At 41.1% G+C, this 22,835-nt stretch overlaps 2 protein-coding genes across 6 annotated transcripts in view; both read right to left on the reverse strand.

Annotated features, from left to right (window-relative positions):
* Positions 1-1,015: 1,015 nt before the first annotated feature.
* On the reverse strand, positions 1,016-3,086 carry fgfbp2a (fibroblast growth factor binding protein 2a). Its single transcript, XM_080773965.1, has 2 exons — positions 2,327-3,086; positions 1,016-1,555 (listed from the first exon to the last, which is right to left on the reverse strand). The coding sequence occupies exon 1, from the start codon at positions 3,016-3,018 to the stop codon at positions 2,335-2,337; it is 684 nt and encodes a 227-aa protein (XP_080630091.1). The 5' UTR covers positions 3,019-3,086; the 3' UTR covers positions 1,016-1,555; positions 2,327-2,334.
* Positions 3,087-4,743: 1,657 nt separating this feature from the next.
* The window catches only part of prom1a (prominin 1a), a gene marked incomplete at its 3' end in the record, with an annotated part of 94,530 nt that continues 76,438 nt past the window's right edge, over positions 4,744-22,835 (reverse strand). For 2 of the 5 annotated variants that reach the window (XR_013964711.1, XR_013964713.1), the window contains 9 exons: positions 22,655-22,708; positions 21,819-21,899; positions 21,143-21,211; positions 17,036-17,125; positions 14,507-14,622; positions 12,311-12,334; positions 8,464-8,573; positions 7,370-7,400; positions 4,744-6,832 (listed from right to left, as the gene is read on the reverse strand). Coding sequence is in view for 2 of the 5 variants with exons in the window: in XM_080773624.1 (XP_080629750.1) it covers positions 12,307-12,334; positions 14,507-14,622; positions 17,036-17,125; positions 21,143-21,211; positions 21,819-21,899; positions 22,655-22,708 (438 nt within the window). Of the gene's footprint in view, positions 6,833-7,369; positions 7,401-8,463; positions 8,574-12,232; positions 12,335-14,502; positions 14,623-17,035; positions 17,126-21,142; positions 21,212-21,818; positions 21,900-22,654; positions 22,709-22,835 lie in introns of those variants that run through there. The other 3 variants (XR_013964712.1, XM_080773624.1, XM_080773625.1) reach the window with 3 other exon arrangements.

Here is a 22,835-nt window from a genome sequence, read left to right on the forward strand (position 1 = left end):
ACCCCTAGAAAACATGTATGCCATACATTAACACGATTTGCCTTCGGAGTTTATATATTTGGGAACGTGACCCAACCCAGACTATTCCCTTCAACGTATTTTTTCCCACCCTCCACTCCATGGAAAACAAAATCAATATAAACACACAGCAATTAAGAACACATGTTTATTCATTGAATAAAATACCATATAAAAATCTATATTTGTGTCAAACACTCTTTGCTCAAAATGAAAATAATTGGAAATCATTCTCAATAACATAGGCTATAGGCCCATGGCTTTTGTATGATCCAATATAATATGTTAGCCTATACATACACAAATAAAACACAATAGGCCTACAAAACACAATAGGCCTATATTTGGTGTTTGATTTTGGTTGGTGTTTGGATATTTCTTTCCAAAATGTCCCCCCCTCCCAATAAAAATAATGATAATGATAATAAGAATAATAATACATTTGGCAAATGTTTTTTAAGTATAGGCCTAAAGTGTTATTAGGCAACATTCGATAATAAAATTGCTTCAAAACCTGTATAGGCCTAATGGCCTTATATATATAGGCCTATATTCAGTGATTTGGGGGAATAAACAAGAAGTTGAAGGATAACATTTAGTCTGATGTATAATGCATGAAAGTTCATGCAAATTTACATTACTTAAGATAATTTTTCATTTTGGACAAAGTTTATTTTGACTATATTACATCGAGTGCATGATGTCCATCCGACTGAAACAGCAGCCTATACAAACTCGGCTAGGCCAAAAGAATAATAATAATAATAAAAAACATGACAGTACCCCAGGTAGTACATTTGGAATGATGTTCTTACAAGCATCAGGCTTAATATAGTTCTCAATAACACAGTTTTGAAAACAGCTCGGTGTATAGGCTAATGGTTGCTTTGGCATTCATCCATGGTTAGCCTATGTGTCATACATGGGCAACTGGCGGCCTGGGGGCCACACGCCCCCCCCCCCCCCCCCCCCCCCGTCGTCCCCCCCCCCACCATCACTTAATGCGGCCCGTAGGTTAATATCAGAATAGTGATATATTATTGATTTCACCAGTTACAATTCCAATCATGCAAACATGACCCACTTTAATGACTTTTTGTCCAATGTATTTGGATGTAGTTCGCAAAGTTAACATAACTATAACTAAATGCATTTGAAATTAAACGAAAGATTACTTTTCAGGATTCCAATTAAAAACAAATTCAGGTTCTCAATTCAAATGTAGCAAAAAAATTGCTGGTCTACAAGCTCAAAACGCGTCAAAGTGCGACGCGTTTTGAGCTTGTAGATCGGCTATTTTTTTTGCTATGACAGTAATATGCAATGCGGCCCTCTGGAGTGAGTGTGGAAATATAGTGGCCCTGCATAGTCAAAGTTGCCCACCCCTGGCCTATGTTAAACCGTCCCCTGTAGGGCCTGTAGGGGTCGCAAGAGCTCTTCGATTCACCAGCAAGCTCCTTTGAAAGGAGTTTCTCTCCGGGCATGGTTCTACCTCCAGTCGCAATTCTGAAGTCATCATCTCCAAAAGAAACGCAATCTGTGGGGAAACGCATGGAGATAAGTGGACGTCATAAAAACACAAGAGGAAAAATATATAGAAATTAGACCAATTATTGAAATTTTACAGTTTTAACTTCTAAATGATCATCATCCTAATGAAGGTGTCAAGGACCCCAAAGAAAACAAGCCATAGGCCTATATGCTTGTGTTTAAATCACTTTCCTGTGCTTTCTTCTGCCAACAGTTAATAGTATAGGCTATTCATTCAATCAATCATCAACACTTCGCTTAATTGCATTGGGCTATTATCAGTGGTGCATGGGCAATGTAGGCTATAGTAGCTAGACCCAGTTGATAGCCTGGTCAAATATTAGGCTAGGCGGCCTATACTCAACAGAACTATGAAACAATACATCAGATGAATTGAGTTAAATAAAACAGGACAGGAGCATTCCATTCGCCCTATTCAAAAGTACATGCTTTTTAACTTTACCAATAGGCCTAGTATAGAAATTGAAATGTAGTGGTAACTATAGCCCCCAGCCTGGGGGCTATAGTTACCCACTACATTTCAATTTCTACTATTGGTAAAGTTAAAATTAATTTCAAAGCCCTGGGGGCCCCATGGGGCTTTTTCCTTTTTGTGTTATCATTTTAGCACCATTGTATAATCGTACCTTTAGACTACTAGGCTACTATTGCAAACATGTTAATAAAGTAAACTAATCAGGTCTATATATAGGCTATAGCCTACTCAAAAAATAAAAATTGTAGCCTATATAGCGGAGGCAATACCTATACTGCTCACCTTCATCGCTAATTTTTAAAGAAACCGATGACATAGCCGCAGACGCCTTTGAGGGACCTCCAGCAGTACTTCTCAGCAATCTTTTTGGCCCCACTCGGGCCCGCCGGGGCAGCAGCGGTGGTGGTCGTCGTCGACTTGGGTGTTGTTGCTGTAGTAGCAGCAGTAGTGGGCTTAGTTGTTTTCAGCCGCAGCGTTCTCCTTCTCGGAGGAGTGGGTTTCACAACCAGCTGCTTCTTGTTCTGGCGAGAGTTGGCACTCGGTTGCGCAGGTGCTGATGGCGATGATGTGGAGGACGAGACCGACGAATAGGCGAGGACCATGCGCGCGTCTTCGGGCGCCTTCCTGCACATCTGAGGCTTGACCACCCGGGGCCCCTGGCACGCGTTCTGCAGCTTGCGCAGGCCCCACATCATCTGCGAGAAGTAGTGGCGCGGGTTGTTGTTGTAGGTCCGACACGTCTGCGGCTTGCCCACGTAGTCGCAGTAGTAGGTGCGCTGCTTGCCCCAGCACGAGATGCGCAGGCGGGTGGTGTCGCCCTGGCCCGTGACGGTCATCGTGCAGTAGTCGTTGGCCTTGCTGCTGAACTTGATGGGCTCGTTCCAACCCTGCGCCTTGACGACGACGGACGCCGGGAGGAGACAGCAACAGGCGAACAGCAGCAGCGGTTGGACGGTGAGCTGAGTCCAAAACATGATGGCTGGGGCTCTGTGCTGTGCGTATAGTGGATTCTGAAGAGAAGAGGAAAGTATACCGGAGAGACTCCCGATCCCTCCCCGCTATTTATCGTCTGCCCTCTTTTTTTCTTTACAAAGGACGGAATTCAGGTGGGGGGGGGGGGGGGGGGGGGGGGGGGTCAGACTAGAAAAGGCTATATAAAAGGGGAGGAAAATAGTCCCCTGGCCTAACTAACCCTTAACCCCCCCCCCCCCCCCCCACACACACACACACGTCAAGGTCAGGACCCCTCGCATTTGAAAAGATTTTGTGGCCAGGGAACACCACCATTATACGAATATTTACGAATACCCTCCTTAAGGACCCCATGCGGTGCCCAGATACCACTTTGAAAACCACAGGCCTATAGGCTATATACTGTAGTGTACCGTCAGCAGTATGAAGCTGCAAAATGTTAAATTAGAGCTTTTTCTTTTCTTTTTGCCATGCTTATGTGGTTGGTAGTACACTGTGTTTCATTCAAGATGCTTAGAATAAGTTAATGTATATGCAGACTGCCCAACTGCATGCTGAATGATGCAGCCTACAGGGCTATACTTTCCACTCAGAAACTTTAAAATACTCAACCACGAAGTGAAATGTTTTAAAACCGGTTGCCCTTAACATACAGACAGGGGCAATCACTGCCGAGCAAGGAGGAAGTAATTACCGTGCTAATTAAGCCAGAACAAGGAACAGAGGCGTCTACGAATGTGCCACACTTGAGCCAGTGTGTGCCTGCATCGAACTAACACAGGCGTGTGTGTGTGTGTGTGTGTGTGTGTGTGTGTGTGCGTGCGTGCGTGCGTGTGTGTGTGTGTGCGGGTGTGTGTGGGCCGTGGGGTCAGTAGGCTACATGTCTTTGGCAGCTTTATTTTCACAGCAATTAAGTCATAATGAGAGGAAAGGGGTCTCATTGTGAGCGACGTGGGGGGACGGTGGGGGTCAGTGAAAGAAGTTATGGCGGGGAGTGAGTCTAGATAAGATAAAAAGCCAGTCTGTGGACGACCACTTCCTCATGGTATGAGACGACTCACTTCCTCATGGTATATACCCCTCTTAGTTTGCTTTAAAAGCCAAGCCGATTTAGATGTGAGGAATGAGTTGGTATATGTTTCTGTGGCTGTGTTTTTTTGTTTTGTCATTTCATGGGTAGCTTGCTGCAGTGGAGAAACCTCAGAGCCGCGCTTAGGCTACACAGAATAAGATAATCATCTCTTATTGAAAATAGCAACACACCCATAATGCAGTACTGTGCGTCCTGCCCGCCGATGGCAGCACACCATAACAGAGAAAAGAATGCGCGGTCTTGAGTTATAAATTCTCATACGCCGCCCCATGCGTATGCCAGCTGTCATATGGTGAACGCTGTTAGGGGAACTTCTATAGGACTGGTTTTGCCCCCCCCCCCCCCCACACACACACAGCCCTAGGCTATACATCTCACTCTTTTGCTACGCATATATGGCTATGTCTGTAAATGCACAACTGTATGTGTGCACACACACCAATAGTATTGTTTTTTGTTGTCCGTCATGTTAATGTCAAAATAATTCAATCTAAATGCCTAAATCTAAATTCTAATCATGTCACCCCCAAAACAAACTCATTGGCGATTCAGTATTCTCACAAAACATATTGAAAGTGTGGAAATAAAAAGGCATAAGAGAGAATTCAATTGAAATTGAAAGTATATTCACAAATTGTACACAGTTTTCCACCACATAAAAAATAAATTCTCTCCATCCATGCCAATGCCACAGTTCCACTCATTTACCATTGCCTAATAGTGTCCAACTGTCCATTGATAAGTGTGTTTTCAAGCACTTGGTAATGAGTAGAAATTGTACATTTTCAGGGTCTTATGAAGACAATGTAAAGTACTACATCAACGATAGTCCTGTCAAAGTGTGCACACAGGGGAAGTTAAGTACATTTGCTGATCTTGATCAAGACAGAAAATCTGTTCGGTAGAATCTGGCACTGCGATTATATTACTGCCAGTTCCCAAAGCAACCAAACTTCTTTGAGGCAATTTTCTTGCATAAAAAGGGGCATTTACTGTAAACTAACTTTTTTCACGATTTCCAAGAAACGTATATAAAACATTACCTAGATTTGTTTTTCATGATAAAAAGCAAGCAGAGTTTAAGAATCAAATGATCATCAAATCTGAAATTACAACGGTAGATATGTCTTTGCAGTATAAAGGCGCGTAAACCATAAAGCCTTCATTGGAGTTTCTGCATTTTGATTGACGACATATTTGGCTACTTGTCCCAAGTATGAGATTGTCAAATGTTTTCTCATTATTATTCTGCTGACAGTGATACTGCGATAGTGATATATTTTAGTCTGTAAAGTGAGTGGAAGATGGGTTAAGTCCTTGGAATGGCCTGTCCAGTGTGTCCAGAGGACATTGTTAGCGAATAATACACAATATCACATAATAGCTGCTGAATACATTCATCCTTTTCATGGCTTAAAATGTATCCATAGCGGGGATTGCAAAAAAAGCTGAAACAATATATACAGTATGTATATAATTGAAAGACAACTATGACCTGAGACCTACGGTAAAAATAAAATTTGGCTTGGAAAAAAGTACTTCTCCGCTTGAAAAAGTTTGACATCAAAGCAAGAAATATCTTGATTAAAAATGCCTTGTTAGTGAGATTAACATGATATTTTGTGTTACCGTTAATCGATGAAACACCTACAGAACGCGCTTCGCTTCTGACACTGGTTGTCGTGTGGTTAGAGCGTTTCGGCTCCAAATCAAAATGTGGTTTGAAATGTGTGAAGGGCCACATCGGTTGAAATGCTACGGTAGACAAGACATACTCTGAAAGGCATCCAGTTGTTTGCTTTGTGCCCTGAAACCAGCAAAGATAACAAACCCTGGCTGTCGTACAATACTGTCAACATAAAAAAGCATGTTATATTTTTGAAAGTTTCTTTCAAATGATCCCCTTCTGAGCTCAGCTGTAGCACGCAGCTCTTAGCTCACTACACCTTACTGTCAGAACAACTTTGTTTGACCTTTTTAAGACAAAATAACATATAGTCAAACATATTTCATCACTATATGTTGCAATAGCCAAGAGTGACCATCCCACAACGTACAGATTCTGTTCCAGGTGTCCTAACAAATTGTCCTTCGGCAACACAAGACTCCCACTTGCTCCTCGGGTACAACGAGGAAAATATCCAACATGGGGGAAAATGCATTCATGTTGCATTGAAAAGTCCCTCAAATGTGTGCTTCTCCGAACTATAATGTCTGCTTGTGTCTGAAAACGACACACAAAATGGTCAAGTCTGTCCTCGGTCAATTTGCCATGACCCCGCAGCCACTGTTTCCACAGCACAAACAAGTACAAAAACAAAAGTTAAAAAGAGCCTTGATGCGTATTTAGAGTTTTGTCATGTCCTCGCACTGAATGTCTTCTCTGCCTCTTATTGTGTCCAAACTTGTAAACACAGACACCACAGTATCTCTAAAATAATTAAAAATTAAGTGCAGAGGACCACTGGCTCAGATTAATTCCATGGAGGGTGTTGTGGGGGTAGAGTGATGGGTGACAGTGTCCAGTGTCCGGAACCTCTTGGGGAGAAATGGGCAGGTGTACTACAATATGATTTTCTTTTCTTCAGGTGATTATTGAAGACAGTGGAGAGAGAGAGAGAGAGAGAGAGAGAGAGAGAGAGAGAGAGAGAGAGAGCGCAAGCAAGGGACCAGCAGCAGAAAAGTGGGTTTGGGATCGTCTTCTGCAGACTGGGTGTGTTGTTCTGTAGAATCATCATCCGGTGTCATTGTTTTAAAATGGTAATGGGGATAAATGGCTTTGGTTAATAAACCCGGAAACACACAATATATATATTTTTTTTTACAGACTATTTTATACTATTTTATTCTTTGTTTGCGAAAAATACTGTTTTCCTTTGTAAGCGGACAACTGGGAGAGTGAACACTAAATCCTGAATGTTCATTTCATTCTGAACCACAGGAAAGTAAGACCAGTTCAACTCTACATACTCCATACAACCACCTTTTTAGTTAACCACTTTGACCCTGGAGTCCATATTTTGGCCATGTTGTCAATATCGAGGCCACAATTATTTAAAGATTAAAAAAACAAAAGTGTCGCTACTAGCTAGTAAGGCGTAAGTCTTAGTTATTTGCTGTGTGTTTGGTTTTGGTCATGTCTATTATAAACATGTATTGTATTCATAGACGATTGTATTTTAAGCACAGCTGTAAACCACATCTCATTGGGATAATACAATCCTAAACATGAACTAGACAAAATGACAAGAAAAGCTTACCTTCCAGTTTCAGTTCCAGTCTTCGAGGACACTGTGGTATGGCAAATTGTGGGTAAAACAAAAAACAATTTAATCACCATATTTCAGAACATTGTTGCCCATTGCTGTATGTAATGCCACAGTTCTGGCTGGGCTATGAAGATGAAACATATGAAAGTGCAGTGAGTTATGTGTTAGTATTGAGAGGGTTTTCCAAGGAGAACATTCTTATTCACTACATTCTTATTCGCTACACAAATCACTACTGTGTTCTACAGTAAACGCTTTGTTATTTTTAAGATTGTTCAGTATTAAATCGGTTTTGGGAAGAAGCTTTTGTGGTTTATTGTTTAGGATTGTATCGGTATAATTTAGGTTGTTACTTGTTATGGAGAACCTTTAATGACAGGCCTTTATCTTTGCGACAGAAAGGAACATTAAAAGTAAAAAACCAAACAAAAATTCAAACAAAACAGGTTTTTGGTTTTGTTTTTACTTTCCTCAGTCACTTTTAAGCAATCAATCATTAGAATAGGCTTCAAAATGGTCCCTGTAATATTTTTGGTTGCAATATTACTTCAGTTATATGTAGGTTTATTTGACAGCAACAAGACGAAAAAAAAAAAAAACGATGTTTCAGGCAAAGAATATGAGACACAGTTGCACTGTATCCATCCATCTATCTATCTGACCCTAACCTCGGAGACCACAGGCGTTTTAATCTGACCCTAACCCTATCCAAAGCACTGTATATACATCCATATCTGACCACGAGGGCTCAGACAAACTGTAAAGAAAGGTTAGAAGAACAAACATAATGGGAAGGGGGGGGTCATAAGCATATAAGTACAAAGATACCAAAACAAAACAGGAGATAATAGGCATCCATGGAATGAAGAAAGGCTGATGACAAACAGCGACATGAGACGAGAGCTGTGTGAATAAAGTACGGGGTAGGTGAGTAGTGAGTACAGACAGACAAGACACACACAGACATCAAGTCATTATTATGAGGGTGATGGTGGTGATGCAAGCAGATGTGGAGAAAAGGAAAACAGATCCCGGTGTGAGTGAGTGACGACGACGATGGCGCAGTTGTAGTTTCTTTAAAGTACCTTTCCGGAGCGGATGTAAAAGGAACGACTCTCTCTACTGTCACCAGTCAATATGCCTCGGTGGAGCAGATGCCCGAGGGAACCTGTTCATAGTGTCATAGGCAGGGATGCTACGGTTGTGACACACACACACACACACACACACACACACACACACACACACACACACACACACACCATCAAAAGCCAGATAGGGCATTCATTCATTCAACTGAACTGCCTTGATTGTTTTGTTAGGGCAACAGTCATGTGATAATTGTACCAGGCAGGGGGAATTGTTCCAACGACTATGTCATGTGTCGACATTCTGAAATGTCAATTTGTTTTTTGGCACCTGGGACAATTTTCACATTACACACACCGGCTGCTCTCCCATGAGCCTCAGCATGGCGCAGTTGTTATAGGGCGTGCACAGCAGTCGTAGCCATTTTGTGGTGCCACAAATCAAAAGCCCAGTCATTTTTCCCCATAGAGATTTCTGAAAATATTTATACATTTATTTATAATAATTATTTTAAGCCTGGAACCAAGCCACTCAGGCTCTTGGTGAATGGTGGCCATAACACATTTGATTCTGTGTCACCAAAATATTTGAGCCTGGGTGGCTTGTTTCCAAGCTTAAAATAAGTAATGATACAGTACGTAGCTTGCGGAGTTAGTTCAGTCAGATATGCCCGAGGGGTTTCATGCTGTGCTCAAAGGGCGCATACATATACTCAAGGAGATAATATGCTGCATTACTCATTCGCTGATGTGGCAGTCAGCTGACCAATTGGGTGGGGTATTTAAGCTCACTAGACTGCATGCTTCTTCCTGCCTTCCTTCTGCATATGGTTCCTGATTGTTATGTGATGTTTGCTTGTTATTTCTGTTCCCCATGGGGGGGTTGTTATTGTATATCTAGCTCCCTGCTCTTGATTTTGTATCGCATCTCTGAAAAAAATGTAGATGGTTGTACTGCTAGCTAAAGGCTGTGGGCTGTGTTGTTCCACTTCCGAAAGCCCCCACCTTCCTGATTAACCCGGAAACAAATCAATCTCCGTAGCATCGGAGTGAACCAGCAGCAGAGACGCAGTCAAAGTATTTGAACACTAGATGGCAGTAAAGAAGTTAATTGTGCCGAGCAGGGAGAAAAATGTAGCAGAGCCGAACGCCAAGATAAAATATTATATGCACACTTATTGTATTCTCATTCTATAATAAATATTGGTTACATCTATTCGTGAGTTATCCGACTTAACTATCAATATTTTCAGAAATCTATTGAGAAAAAATAATGGGCTTTCGTTATGTGGAACCACAAAATGGCAGTGCTATGCCCTATAGACAGGTCAGAGAGCAGAACACCTGGTCTCTCTATTCCAAGGGCTTAAGAGTGGTTAAACAGCACCTAATTCAAATTGGAATTATTTTGAGGGTATGCCGTGCAATTAGGTTTCATTCCAAAATGCCATACTCTGTACTCTCAAATCCCCCGAAAATGAAAGGCAAAGGTTGCAAGAAGAATCCAAAAGTACCCCCAACACCACAACCACCACAACAACTTTCCATCAGAGCAGACATTGTGGAACAAATCACATCAATCCATGCAATAAAACAAAAATGTCAAAACGCCCAATTAGTCGAAGTGATGGAATATAATTATGGGAACAAAAAGCATCTAGTGACTTGGTTTCCTCAGACATTTTCTGTGTGTGTTTTTGCTCTCTGCCTGCCTGCCTTCAGAGTAATTTGTCTAATGATGCTTAGACAGCCTGATCCAAAAAAAGTAAAAAACATGTTAGAACAAGTAGACAAAACAAGCCGGCATTTTAAGTTGTCACACCAAAGCATTCAGAAATGCTTGCCTCTCTCTGAATAAAAGGACCAGGTGTACATTCATTGGAGTTTCAGTTTGTCTGACTCTGGACAAGAGGAAAACAGGAGGATCGATTTTCATTCCACGTGCAGAGCGAGCATGCAGTGGTTAGTGATGCAGCAAAGACCCCAATACACACTTAATCGATTTTTGCAATGACATATTTGGCAAACTGAAAAAGGTGATTGTCAGACCAAAAAAGTGGGCCAACTATAAATTCATAGCAAAAACCAAACATGCCGTATACTGTGGGAGTGTAGTGCGATATTTTGTACAATAACTAAAGAAAATACCAGGCACGTCGCCAAAGAAAAACACTGGCATGTACGTGTCTGCAAACAACAGATACATTGAATGTATGTTGACTTTTCTGGATGTAAAAGAATGGCTGCATATCAACATTTCCACATATGTCGACTCAATCCTAGATGTCTATATCGCGTACTACTGTATATGCCATTTCAAAATAGATTATACAAACAAAGTACATTTACTGTACTTGAACAAGAGTACCGGTATCTGCATTTTACTTTAGTATTTTCTTTGGGGGGGAAACAAGACTTTCACGTTTCAAATACAAATATTGTATTCTGAATTGACGGCACCCCCGATACCAACACTTACATAGACTAATGACTTGCAGCTATATATATTGGAAATAGTGAAAATAGCAGATCTATAAAGGTCACAGCGTGTCACATCGCGAAACGCCAGCTTTGAAACCCTGAGGATCAATGTATCTGTGGTTTGAAATTAATCAATACACATACAGTGGCAATGTTTCTTCTGTGGCATTTGGATTGGAAAATGAAAAGAGACACCGTTTTCTCATCGGGGGGGGGGGGGAACTGTTACTTTTTATAGTCTGAGTGTTCCATGGTTACAGCTGTCTTATTGTTCCATGGTTGAGGAGTGAATAAGGATGCAAAGCATCGCGCTGACCTCCAGATGTGTGTGTGCTTGCGTGATTAGTAAACCCCCTGTGGGCATGCATTGTTTGTGTATTCATCTGACTAACCCATTAATAAGACCCGAGGCCGATTCTACAAAATGTCTTCTAAATCCCAACAGTACATATATGTTGACTCAATACTCAAACAATTTCATGTCAATGACCGCCCAAAGCATTTGGCCACGGACCACCCTCCCTCCGCGGGGGGGGGGGGGGTCACTGGAACAACATATTTTCAGATGGTTTCAGATGGTCCTCAACATGAAAATGTTTGAGAATGACTGACATAGAAACATGGGTTTTTCTGAAAACTCTCAGGATTTAGAAGACATTTGTAGAATCGTCCTCAGGTCTAAATGGGTCAACACATGGCCGATCCCCAAACTATCATGCATGCCCCCACTTCCAAACAACACGCATGCAACACCATTATACTATAGTATTTACCTTGTTGATTATCAGATTTGGGACACCTTGTTGTAAAGGCTTATTATGATAACCATTATTACCAATTTCCATACTGAAAACACAACATTGTATACAAAAAAAGGGAATGAAAAAAATGCATGATATACAGTATGGCATGCTGTCAAACGCTTATTTTTTCCTTCTCCTTTAAAAATCACTATAGGACTAGTATCAAGTGTCAGGACATAATAAAGGACATTTATAAAGCCTTTAAATATAATCTATAATATTAAAAAAAAAATCTTACACCATCTTACAAAGACAGGCGGATATGGTGCTTTCGTAAGGTAATGATGATTATAAGAGCCCTTGTTGAGTTCAGTAAAGGGGGCACCTTTTCCAAAGATAGCAAACGACAAGAAGCCAAACCACCCACCCAGTTAAGAGCAATATTACTGTAGCATAGAAAACAAAGACATTAAGACCAAGACCAGCACCAAGAAGAGAGGTTCAGTAGTTATATGTACAACACACAACACACCCAGAGAGAGTACCAGTCACTGACGCAACGATGCGCAAGAACGGAAGCAGAGAGAGAGGGAGTTGGAAATCGTTTTAACGAAGCTTACGTTTTCATGGGTAATGTCTCAATGCTATAATGATACAACAAAAAAAAAGAAAAGAAAAAGAGATGTAAACATGTTAATGAGATGTTCAGCGACAGACGTCATGTACTACCAACACATGTTGCTCTGATGTGCAGCAGTATTGATAACGTCATGGATCAGCAGGTGACGTCTCCATTGTATTTGTGCACCGGGGGGGGGGGGGGGGGGGGGGACTGGAGGGCAGAGGGAGGGTCAACTGCAGCAGGAGGACCCATGATGATAAACATGCAAATCCATCAACTCCTTTCTTTCTTTTTATAAAGTGCAGAGTGCTTTTGAGAGAGAGAGGAATGAAACAAGAACAATATGAATGCAAAAATAAATAAAGCCACGTCGGATGGAAGATGGAACCGGTAGAAAATGGTTATCACAAAGTGAAATGCCACGTCCCCGAAACAGAGGAACTACAAAGAAGAAGAGTGGAGGAGAGAAGAGATTAAAAAGAGTATACACGTCTACATGGTACACACACACCTACGTCAGTGTTTCCCAAACCGTTTCATGTCAAGGACCCCCCATTTGAAAAGATATGCCAGGGACCACCCATAAGAGATGATTTCTAGCAGTGATTCTCAACCCGTTTAATTTCAAGGGCCCCCTGTTTGACATGCATTAGGCTACGGACCCCCATTTAATGCAAATTCTATCCCTGGCACCCCCAATTTATATTGTAAAATCACTTTTAATTTACAGTTACAGACCCATAAATGTCCATTTGGGTCCATTCAGCTGGGGACCCCCTGGAACTCCCTCAAGGACCCCTGGGGGTCCCTGGACCCCACTTTGGGAACCACTGATCTACATAACATCATCGTCAAGCAGATTCTTTTTATGCAAAGCTTGTATAGATCTGCTATTTTCAACTAATGTTCCCCTCAGAATAGGGATGCGAGGGTTCAAGTGAACCCTGGACTTTAGGGTCCAGGGTGAAGTATGAAGCTGGACTTTAATTGCCAAATTGTTTTTTTTGTTTGGACAAAAGTGCAGTTAGACTTAGCCCTAGAACGGCTCTTGTTGTTACATACAGTAAGTACAGTATTTCACATACAGAGCCATAGAACACCCAGGTGAATTTCTGTTCGGGTTCAAAATGGGCAGCCTAAATGTGATAAATGCTCCGTTTGTACCATAAAATAATTCCAAAGACGTGGTGTGAAAAATGGTCCTCTAGTTTTATATCCATGTGAAAGTTCTGGCACAAAACGTGTATTTAGTGAATTATCTCCACTTTTTCAAGAGATGCACACGGACATCTTTCTCTCCGGACGAGGGGGGCCGGAACAATCGATGAACTGATTTTACAAATACGTCCTGTTTACGTCATCACCAATTGACCAGGGAAACACAAAAGTTTGCGGTCACACAATTGGCAGGTGCTTTGCGATAGGTGCTGGGTAATTAATCACACCACCTGCCAATTGTGTGACTGCAAACTTTTGTGTTTCCCTGGTCAATTGGTGATGACGTCTGCGGTAAACAGGACGTATTTGTAAAATCAGTTCATGGATCTTTCCGGGCCCCCCTCGCCGGAGAGAAAGGCGTACGTGTGCATCTCTTGTCTCGTTTTGTGCCAGAACTTTCACATGGATATAAAACTAGAGGACCATATTTCACTCCACGTCTTTGGAATTATTTAATGGGTGAGTACAAACGGAGCATTTATCACATTTATGCCGCAAATGTTCATATCTACCAGGATCTGGTGCAAGCGATCTATGCCTGAGATACATGACAATTTACGAAGTATAATTAAATGATCACAGGCATTCTAGGTCTAAGTTAGACTAAGCCAGTGGTTCCCAAAGTGGAACGCACTGCGACACGTTGTGGGCTTGTATATCGGCTATTTTCAGAAAGCGAAAAATCTGCCATTAGGATGGCACAAAGGCCCGCCAAAATACATTTTAGTCGACTAAAACCTAAAACACTAAAACATTCCAGGTGACTAAAATGTGACAAAAATTAATGAAAACGTTTCAAGAGACTATGACTAAAACTAAAATGGAAATTTGATGCCAAAAACAACAACACTGGGTCCAGTGTAGCGTATTCATTTACAAAAAAATTAACATTGAAATATGGATATTAAGTTTCTTTTCAACAGCAACAATATAATATTATCATTGAAGAAAGATAGGTAGAGTGAATGCAACTTACTCGTCGTAAACATCCTCCGTGTCCATTCGGCGGTAGTACTTGGCTAGTTTCACTCCCAGGATGATGCTGGGCAACAGGAACAGAGTACTGAAGCCCAGGCCCATCCAAAATGTATTCTGTTACAAAAAACATACACACACACATAAAGATGATGACACAAGTGACATGATGCCCTCTCGTCGTACAGTATAAGGCCTCACTCACACCTAAGAGACACGCAAGACACACTTGTGTCCTGTGTGTCATGGCCGCCTCAATGCATTTCCAATGGGAGTCACATGGTTTGGGGAGGGCAGAAGACATCCATGCAACAAGGTTGTGTCATGAAACCATGTCATGAAGCCATGACACAGGACAAAGTGTGTCTTGCGTGGCCCAAGGGCTACATTTTCGTCACCGCTAAACCCCTTATCCCTTCAACTTCTTTGCCTTTTTTTTTTTTACTATTTTGAAAAACATTTTTGAATAGTTCAACTAGCCATGTCATGTCATCCACCTCTTTCACGTATCTACAATGTACTGTCTAATGAAGCACTTTACTTTTTTTATAAATCCACATCTATGTCAATTCATATTTCAAATGTTATATCTGTCAGATACTTAAATATAAGCCGTATAATTAGTTCTTGCAATATAACACAACAGCTTCTGAACCATCTGTTTAAATTACTGGTTTTGTCTTTAGAAGGATTGCTTTGTGGGTTTTACAGACGCATTCTGTTCCAACTCAATGTCAATTAGCCAGAGGTGGGATCTGTAGGGGCTGGAAGAGGAGGGGGTTTAATGAGCAGCTTCCTGACTCTGTAGACCCCCCCGGTCTACAGAGTCAGGTCTGGGCACCACTTATCTAGGAGGTCTCACAAATCTAGGAGAATTTTCCTGCAGAGCGCTAATAAGAACCTGATAAAAGAAAAAGAGCTCGCACATCCACTATAAAAAAACCAAACCAAAATGCATGAGGACAAACTGATCAAAGGGCAGGTAAAAAGAAATAGAGTCTGCACACTGGAAAGTGACTTTCTCCCGGTCGGTTGAATACGTTTCGACCGACATTATATGCATGGGGTCTTCACCAGAATTCTGATGACGACCCCATGCGGGTCGAAATGGCAATAAACTGACCGTGAGCGAGTCACTTCCTTTCCAGTATGTGTGGACTCCATTTCTTTTTACCACCAGCTAAGGACTTGACCCCTTGACTTGCAACTTGACATAAAGCCAGGGCCATTTTACATAACACTTAAGTTAACTGGCTTAGGAAGGAAGCTCTCTCTGTTTATGTTTGCAGTGTGCATAATGTATGTACATATGCATGTGTTCGTATGTGTGGAGAAAGTGTGTATATGTTTATATGTGGTCTAGAGTAGAGGTCAAAATGTACAGAATCTATTCTGCACTTTCTCTGTAAGCAAGCAGTGTGTGCTTTTCTGGGAGGGAAACCCCCTTATCCGTCTCTCAAACCACACACCACACATACCATACATACATACAGTACAGTACATACATACTGCACACAGACAATCAGCTTGCAGACACTTTGTGATTGCCACACCAACTGTACATGCAGGAACCGACCCATCTTGGTTTTAAAATATAACATAACATTACATAGGCATCTACTTAACCTATAGTTTCTTGTTACCATATCTGGCTAGGACATTTGGAGGTAAACCGTGTGTGTGTTTTCATGTCTGCAGAATGTACATGTGTTATGTCTGGACCTGTTGTTGGAACACGCTGTACTGTACATACAGTTTGAACCCTCTCTAGGAGACTTGTGCCTTTGACTTAAAAACACACAACGCCTCCCGTTACCATAGACGGCGATATGGGGGCCAGTGGAAACAGAATGCACGAAAAAGGCCGCGAAGAAGAGCCATGATCGGACCGTGTGAACCGGAAAGTGCGCACACACACACACACTTGATGTAATTTTAACGTTTTATGACTGATCATAAACACAAGAACATTGAAGTGGACACAACAAAGCACAACACATGCATTCCTTTCCCTTCTAACCACTAGCAAATCTGTCACTACTCTGCCATCCAACCAAAAGCACCACAATAGATGTTTTCGTCGAATAAAACTAAGACGAAAAATGTTCGTCGACTACGTTTTTCCACTGATGAAAACTAAATGGAAACTAAATGAAAATTAAGCTATGATGACTAAGACTAAATGTATTGACAATTTCGCGCTGTGACGTGTTGTGAACTTGTAGATCTGCTATTTTCAGCAAGTGTAAAATCAGCCATTACGACGGCATCAAAGCCAAAATACATCTTAGTCGACTAAATCAAATGTAGATTTAGTCGACTAAAATCTTATGATATTTAGTCTACTAAAACTAGACTAACACTAAAACATTACAGGTGACTAAAATGTGACTGAAATTAAATTAAAACTATTGAAGAGACTATGACTAAACTACAATAAAAGATTCCTGCCAAAAACAACACTGGTGACTATAGAGCTGTGCTTCTAGAAGTTGGGATTCAGAGGATCTCTGAGGTCATTAATTATTACCATGGAATCAACCAGGAAGCTGCAGGCTATGATCTCCACCGTGTCCATCATGTTGCTCAAAGGCTTGCAGGCTGCCACCTCCATAGCAAGCTGGAGCAGAACAGGGAAGAGAGAACAGTCATACATAATGGAGATAATATTTTGTGCAGAAGTCAGGTGTGTTGTGATGGATTTCTAGTGTAACTGTACTGCATGAAAGTCCTGTTTTGGTATTTGTCATTATTCCTACTGCATACCAGACCGCGTTAAAGGTTTCATGACATTAATTTTTCATGTATTAATGTTTTTTCTTTTAGGTTGTATGACCTCAATTACACCCAAAAACCTGAACTGCTGAACATTCAGTGGATTTTCTGTGGTCTGGAGTTTTCTCTGGGGTTTGGAAGCATTTTGAGCTGCAATGAAAACAGGCAAAACAGTGAAAACAGTGACATCTGCTGGCAAATCCCATTGACATATATGGGATTTGCAGGCTGTGGCATCACAAACAGCAGGAAAAACTGAGCACTCGTTTGTTTTTGGGTGCAATTGAGCTGAGAAAACCTAAAAAAATAAAAGAAAAATTATAAAAGCTTTCTCACAATCCCTTTAATTTCTTCGACTAAAAGCATGATAGCTGACTACTTTTTTTTCACTGACGAAAACTAAATAAAAACTGAGCTATGACGACTAAAACTGAGACTAAATATATTGACAATTTCGTCAACAAATAAAACGTAGTGTATAGACTAATGTTAGGGAGGGACTAGTAGAGAAGAGATCCAGTAGAACTAAAAGACAAGTCATTTTATGTTTCGTTTTACTCTGTTGTTGTGCTCTGGAAATGGCTGATCTACCAGCTCACAGCTAGCTTCGGCATGCAAGTGTGAATCAGGCATTATGACGCCATCCATGCCTGCAAAAATGCATTTTAGTCGACAAAATAACTGTAGATTTACTTTAAAACAATTAACAAACATGTTTTATTCAGACTACGACGATTGTGTGCACATCTCAATGCCTATATTTAGGCTGCTGGATGTCAGGCATCAAGGCAAACATCAAGGAAGAGAAAGAGCATCCGCACACTATAGTTCCTAGAGCTCAGAGACTTACTTTATTTAGAGGCAACAAATTGCAACGTTTCGACCTACAAGGCAAATATCATAGTCATCATCATTATCATATTTATTTTCCTGATGAAGACCTAGTAGGTGGAAACGTTGCAATTTGTTGCCTCTAAATAAAGTAATTATCTGAGCTCTAGAAACTGGATGTTCTTTTTCTTCCTCAAAGTGAACACTGCTACCAAACCAGTCCTATACTATGGACAAAGCGTGGATTCTGTGAGGTTGAGCGTGCCGCTTTCTCCCCGCAGACAATTGCCTGCAAACTTGGCACAACATCGGTCATGGACTCATGGTCAAACTGATTACACATACTGACGGATTCATTCTATACCCCAGAACAACTGAACGGAGCAAATATATTCTGGGTAAACAGCTCAAGATGGCCTTTTTCAGATTTGTTTTGCATTTTTGCAGCAGGATTTAGCAGAAACCATCATGCCACAAAGCCAAATTCCTGGACTTTATAGAGAGTGACATTGTTATTGGCCCCACTCTATATTTATACCCAAACATGCAAAGCAGAGGGCGTTTCCAGGAATTACATGTTGGGCAGGCAAGATGTGTTATCGTCGTCGTCTTCCCCCACAATCAAAAGCACTCTTTGAGTGCATTTGATATATACCTGCCAGACAAGTACGCTACAAAGGCTGAAAGGCATGCATTTGCATTCCAATGGGTGATTGAGGGTCGTGCTCTACGCGCAACGGCCAATCAGCTGCCCGATAATAGTTCTCAGGTCTGGTGTTTGTCCTCTCTTTTTCCTCAATGTATGGATTTTGGACCTGTCCTCGCCTTATTGTAGATACGCCACTGAAGCAAAGCTCTTTTACCACAACACACAAACGTGCTATATTGCAGTAATCTGTGGGCACAACATGCATGTTGTACATCTTTTGTGTCGTTATACAACATCATAGCTAGGCCTGTCACAATTATTACATAATCGCCTAAACACAATTATTTGAGATACAGTAATCATAATTATTTGACGTTTTCCATGTTGAAACATTGTCATATATTTTCAAACATTTTCCAAAAAAAGATTGCAGATCTACAATCTCAAACTGAGTTTACAATTTAGGCATTTAGCAGACGCTCTTAATCCAGAGCGATTTACATTAAGCAAGAACAAAAAGCATGGGAATACATCACATAAAACATTTATCATGAAACATGCGTAAGCTAAGAAAGTAACAGTGGAATATCTATATAATGAAACTATACATGTAAACTATACATCTATACTACTATGCTATACATCTGTACTATGACTACATACAATGCAATTATAGTGCTGTCTACATAACATGCTATAAGTCTGTATCAAATGCTATCTAAGTCTACAGAAATGCTATCTAAGGGGGTGGGGTAAGTTTAGCTCATATATTAGCTATTTTGATTACGAAGCCTAAAAGGCAAATATATTTTATTCATTCGTTCCAATGACCAACGCGAAAAAACACAATTAAATCGTCAATCGCAATTAATTGTGCGACAATTAATCGCCAACTTAAATGTGTAATGGTGACAGCCCTAAACACAGCCTGCTTTGTTAATGAATTACTACTCCTGGTCTCTATACTGCCTCCCCCTGGTCAGCCGGGGCGCCTGCTGGAGGGGAAAGGAACTGGTTGGAATAACGTGTCCAACCAGGGAAACTCCTCAGGTGTAAAAAGGAGCGACTTGGTCACTCATGCATGAAGGAGTTCAAGTCCGCTGCTCTCCCCAGGTTGGCAGAGGGTGTGTACTTAGAGTAAAGTTCTCAACGGGCCCAAAAATTGTGGCCCGGCCCGACCCTACCCTACCCTACCAAAAAATTACCATAATGTTAAGCCCGAAGCCCGAAAAAAGCCTGAAAGAAATAAAAGAGAGAAAAAAAGCAGCACTAAATTGTGGATCAGCAGCGCCGTGTTTCAGTGTGAAAGTGAGAACGGACATCAACGGATTTATCAAAATAAAGGATGTATGTAACTCAAGTTAGAAGAGGCTATTAATGTTCCATAACTTCCATTTCCAATCATTCTAATGAATTCCATACAGTGGTGGTGGTGGTGGTGACTGGTGAGTAAACACGAATAGCTGCTGCAGCTCCCTCCCTTAGTTTCCTCTGAAGTGAAGTTGCTTTACGTGTAGCGCTATAAGTTATATATCACCATCATGGATCGTTTGGTGACATTGATTAATAATTAGGTTTTATTCATCGCAGCCAGCTGTGTTAACGAGAGTCAGTGCAACATGACGAAAACCCGACTCTTCTTCAGCTGTGATAATCCGATTGATTTTATAAAATATTTAAGCATTTGGCAACTTGGCAAGTTAACTGGTGGAAGTAGCTCGTTTTGTGCGCAAACCAGAGGGAAACCAGCGGTAGCAAGGCTGTTCTCTCTACTGTAGGCTACTGCCTGCGCGCAGTGCAGGACTGCGGGGCAGCTAGCTACATGCTGCTCTGGCCTCGTACACACATGCTGGACAGACATGATCTGTTCTGTCTGTGTTTCATGGCCGCCTCTGGCTCAATGCTTTTCCAATGGAGTCACGTGGTTTGACATGCGTGTACGAGGCCTCTGAGTCTGAAATGCCAGTGCGATGCAACCCCCGTCTCCAGTCCTCCTCCTGTCACAAGTGAATCGCCTAGCGCAGCCCTCTTCATAATAAATACATACAGTACATGCATACACAATCACGTTACAAAAATAACAGAATTGCTATTTTTAATATAATAACACTCTTTTAAAAAAAGAAAGAAAAAAGAACAAATTCGCGGAAAATCACAGAGCCCGAGGCTCGGCCCGGCCCGACTAATTAGCACATTTTTTGGGCCTGGCCAGGCCCTAAAACATCGGGTTGGGCCGGGCTTGGTCGGGTTCGGGCAGAGTTTGAGAACTTTACTGTAGAACCCAGGATCACATTAGATAATTGATACAGGGGTGGAAAAATGGGTTCCAAAATCGTGGGATCAAATTTATTAGAAACGAATTAATTACTACTAGATACTTACGGAGGTCATGACCCAGTCTACGTATTGACGGAAGTAGCCACGGATGGTCTCTTTGTATTTCCCTGTTTCCTGAGGAAGATTGGGAAATATATCAGTGTTGTTTTCGTCGACCAAAACTATGACAAAAAAATGTTCGTCGACTACCTTTTTTCACTGACAAAAACTAAATGGAAACTAAATGAAAACTAAGCTACGATGACAAAAATTTAGACTAAATATAGTGACAATTTTGTCAACAAATATAAACTAGACTAAAATGTTAAGAAGGGACTAGTGGACAAGAGATCCAGTATAAGTAATTTTACACTTGGTTGCATGCTGAAAATAGCCGATCTACAAGCTCACAATGGTGAGCTTGTAGATCCGCTATTTTCAGCAAGTGTAAAATCAGTAATTACGACGGCATCAAGGCCAAAATTCATTTTAGTCGACTAAATCAACTAGATTTAGTCGACTAAAATCGTATATTTAGTCGACTAAAACTAGACTAAACAATAAAACATTCCAGGTGACTAAAATGTGACTAAAACTAAATGAAAGCTATTCAAGAGACTATGACTAAAACTAAAATAAAAATGTGCCGCTAAAAACAACACTGAGTTAAGACTTTATCCCTGCATTGAATGGAATCATTCTTTACTCCGAAATCAAGGGTAATGGAATGGATGATGCATACCTGGTTGATCAACTGCGTTGCATTTTGAGAGATGAGATACTGGGCGGCATCAATGGCATTGAGGACGACCAAGACCTTATTCTGGAAAATTAATACATGAAAAAGAGAATTATGTGTGTTGACCTTAAAGGAGTAGCCTTCAAAATCGCCTTGAATTAATTGTTTTGTTTTTGTCATATTCCTAAATCAATAATTTGAGGTCATCATCGGTCAATAGGAGACTCAATGTATGCGAGTTAAATATAACTAAATATATTCAAATTATTGGCTTATAGGAATGCAACAAAAATAAAAAACATCTATATGAATTCAAGACGTCATGGAATGTGTAATTGATAAGAAATAAGTCATTTTAAGCATAACTATAGAAAAGTGTTGGGAAGCAGGTATTTCTTTATCTCCTACTTTTGGAATTATGTTTGAAGATAAAGCAATATTACACGAGAGGGGGTGGTTTAACGTCATTAATGCACGCCTGCGATGCAGCAGGAACGATCCCGCAGAAGTGCATTAACATAATCGGTGCCGAGATGCCTTCAAAATAGGAGCTCTGGGGTGCCGGAAAGACATGGCCGCCCTTAAAACTAAGAAAATCGCAGACAGATGTAGTCACTACGACCACAAATGTCCCAAGAAGCTAGCTAGCCTAGCCACCGAGTTTGCTGCGCTCTGTGAGAACAGAGCAGCTGAATTCTTTGTTTTGATTAGGTGTGGAGTGGTGCTCGTTTGAACCACGGCTAGAAGGCTGTTTCAATCAAATCAGAATGCTTCCTCGAATCGACCCATTGTATAATGTACTGTATATATTATTTTTGCACAATGAATTTCACACTAACCGGCAGATCTGAAGCAGTCCTCTCCAGAAACCTCATGCTCTGGTTCAGTGTGCTCTGTAAGAGGACATTATGAACACAAATAATGCAAATTAACATTACATTAGACCTGCTAGGGAAATTGATGGAAGGAAGCAGTACTCCTCACATTCTCTTAAAAGGATCCCTGGCTAATAAGACAAAT

The sequence above is a fragment of the Protomyctophum bolini genome (assembly GCF_963924005.1).
Source record: "Protomyctophum bolini genome assembly, chromosome: 10".
NCBI classification, from domain to species: Eukaryota; Metazoa; Chordata; class Actinopteri; order Myctophiformes; family Myctophidae; genus Protomyctophum; species Protomyctophum bolini.